The sequence below is a fragment of the Sinocyclocheilus anshuiensis genome, unplaced genomic scaffold (genome assembly GCF_001515605.1).
Source record: "Sinocyclocheilus anshuiensis isolate Anshui unplaced genomic scaffold, SAMN03320099.WGS_v1.1 scaffold1014, whole genome shotgun sequence".
In the NCBI taxonomy this organism is placed as follows: domain Eukaryota; kingdom Metazoa; phylum Chordata; class Actinopteri; order Cypriniformes; family Cyprinidae; genus Sinocyclocheilus; species Sinocyclocheilus anshuiensis.
The window spans coordinates 126,066-127,758 of NW_015540943.1; the positions used below are offsets into that span (position 1 = coordinate 126,066).

At 40.0% G+C, this 1,693-nt stretch overlaps 1 protein-coding gene across 1 annotated transcript in view; it reads right to left on the minus strand.

The window, feature by feature from the left end:
* The window catches only part of LOC107689733 (beta-1,4-N-acetylgalactosaminyltransferase 3-like), a 15,416-nt gene extending 14,190 nt beyond the window's left edge, over nucleotides 1–1,226 (minus strand). The window contains exons 1-2 of the mRNA XM_016487866.1: nucleotides 1,178–1,226; nucleotides 978–1,079 (exon numbers count right to left, since the gene is read on the minus strand). Of these exons, the coding sequence (XP_016343352.1) occupies nucleotides 978–1,079; nucleotides 1,178–1,226 (151 nt within the window). The remainder of the gene's footprint in view (nucleotides 1–977; nucleotides 1,080–1,177) is intronic.
* Nucleotides 1,227–1,693: the final 467 nt, after the last annotated feature.

Consider the following 1,693-nt stretch of genomic DNA (forward strand, 5'->3'; position numbering starts at 1 on the left):
CGGGGCTGAACACAAACCGCGTGCTACACAAAACACAACACACGTGGACAGAAGAGCGCACGGCCGAGCGAACTCGAGACCGCACGCTCACACAACCAGACAGAAGATGGAGCGCGAGTGTCCGGATCCCGACACGAATCCGAAACTCAACAAGACATGAGTGCCGGGATCTGAACACCACGCTCCAACATGAAACAGTACACGCAGATGAGAGCGCACAGCTCGAGCAATCTCGAAGCCGCATGCTCACATGAAAACAATGACATGACGCGAGTGTCAGGGCTCTGTCGCAAAACCATGAATTACACTAGACCGAAGTGACAGAACCCTGACACTGAACTATATATTTCAACAAGACCAGATGAAACTTCTAAATTATCTAAGCTAACCGAGTGTGCTAAAAATGTAAAAGACTGGATGACCAATATTTTCTCCTATTAAATTTGGATAAGACCGATATTACTTATTGGACCAAAAAACAATACACAGAATCTCATAGATTACAATTTGCATCTAGACGGATGTACTGTTACTTCCTCTACAGTCAAAAACTTGGGTGTTATATTAGACAGGAACTTTTGAAAATCATATTTCCCATCTTACAAAAACAGCATTCTTCCATCTTAGAAACATTGCCAAGTTATGGAACATGCTACCTGTTTCTGATGCAGAAAAGCTAGTTCATGCATTCATGACCTCTAGATTAGACTATTGTAATGCACTGCTAGGTGGTTGTCCTGCATCTTCAATAAACAAGCTACAGGTAGTCCAAAATGCAGCTGCTAGAGTCCTTACTATAGGTCAAGAAAATATGATCATATTTCCCCAATTTTACATTCTCTGCACTGGCTACCTATTAAGTTCCGTATCAGTTCCAAAATATTACTACTTACTTTCAAGGCCCTAAATGGTTTAGCTCCTGTGTACCTAACTAGTCTTCTATCACGCTACAATCCATTCCGCTCCCTTAAGGTCACACAACTCTGGACCCTTGGTAGTTCCTAGGACAGCAAAGTCCACTAAGGAGTTGCTGGAAGAGTGGATTCTTGACAGGTCATCTGCCTTTGCATTCTTGGAACCTGGACGATAGGAGATTTGGAAGTCAAATTGAGTAAAGAAAAGTGCCTAACGGGCCTGGTGAGGATTGAGACGTTTAGCTTCAACCAAGAAACTCAACTCCTCAAGGGCGAGCTTGATGGCAAGTAGTTCTTGATTCCCGATGTCATAGTTTCTGTTTTCTCTTTTTAGAGTTGTTTTGGTCCAGCTCAATTGATCACTGTTTTCCCTCCTTGAAATTGTATTTTTTGTTTTTGTTTTTGTGAATTGTATATTTTGTTTCCTTTTCCTTTTGTTGTTGGCCCATGACTATTGTTCATTGTTTGTTCTGTTTATTTTACATGCCAACTAGGCCATTACTGGCAGCTTTACTCATTGTAACTATATGGGGGGAAGTATATTCACAATCACTCACATGTGTGTTGTGGTTTTGTATTTCATGCTTTGAGGTGCTATGTATGAAAATTGAAGTTTGTTTTTTTTGGGGGTTTATTGTATTAATCAATTTTTTTGTGTGTTAATTTCATTTTTATTTTCTTTGAAAGTGATATATTATCTTCTGCAGTTATTTGTGTTTCCATCTTGCATGAGTAAATTGAGCCAGCTTTGAACCGAAACTATTTGATTACTTGGTTAT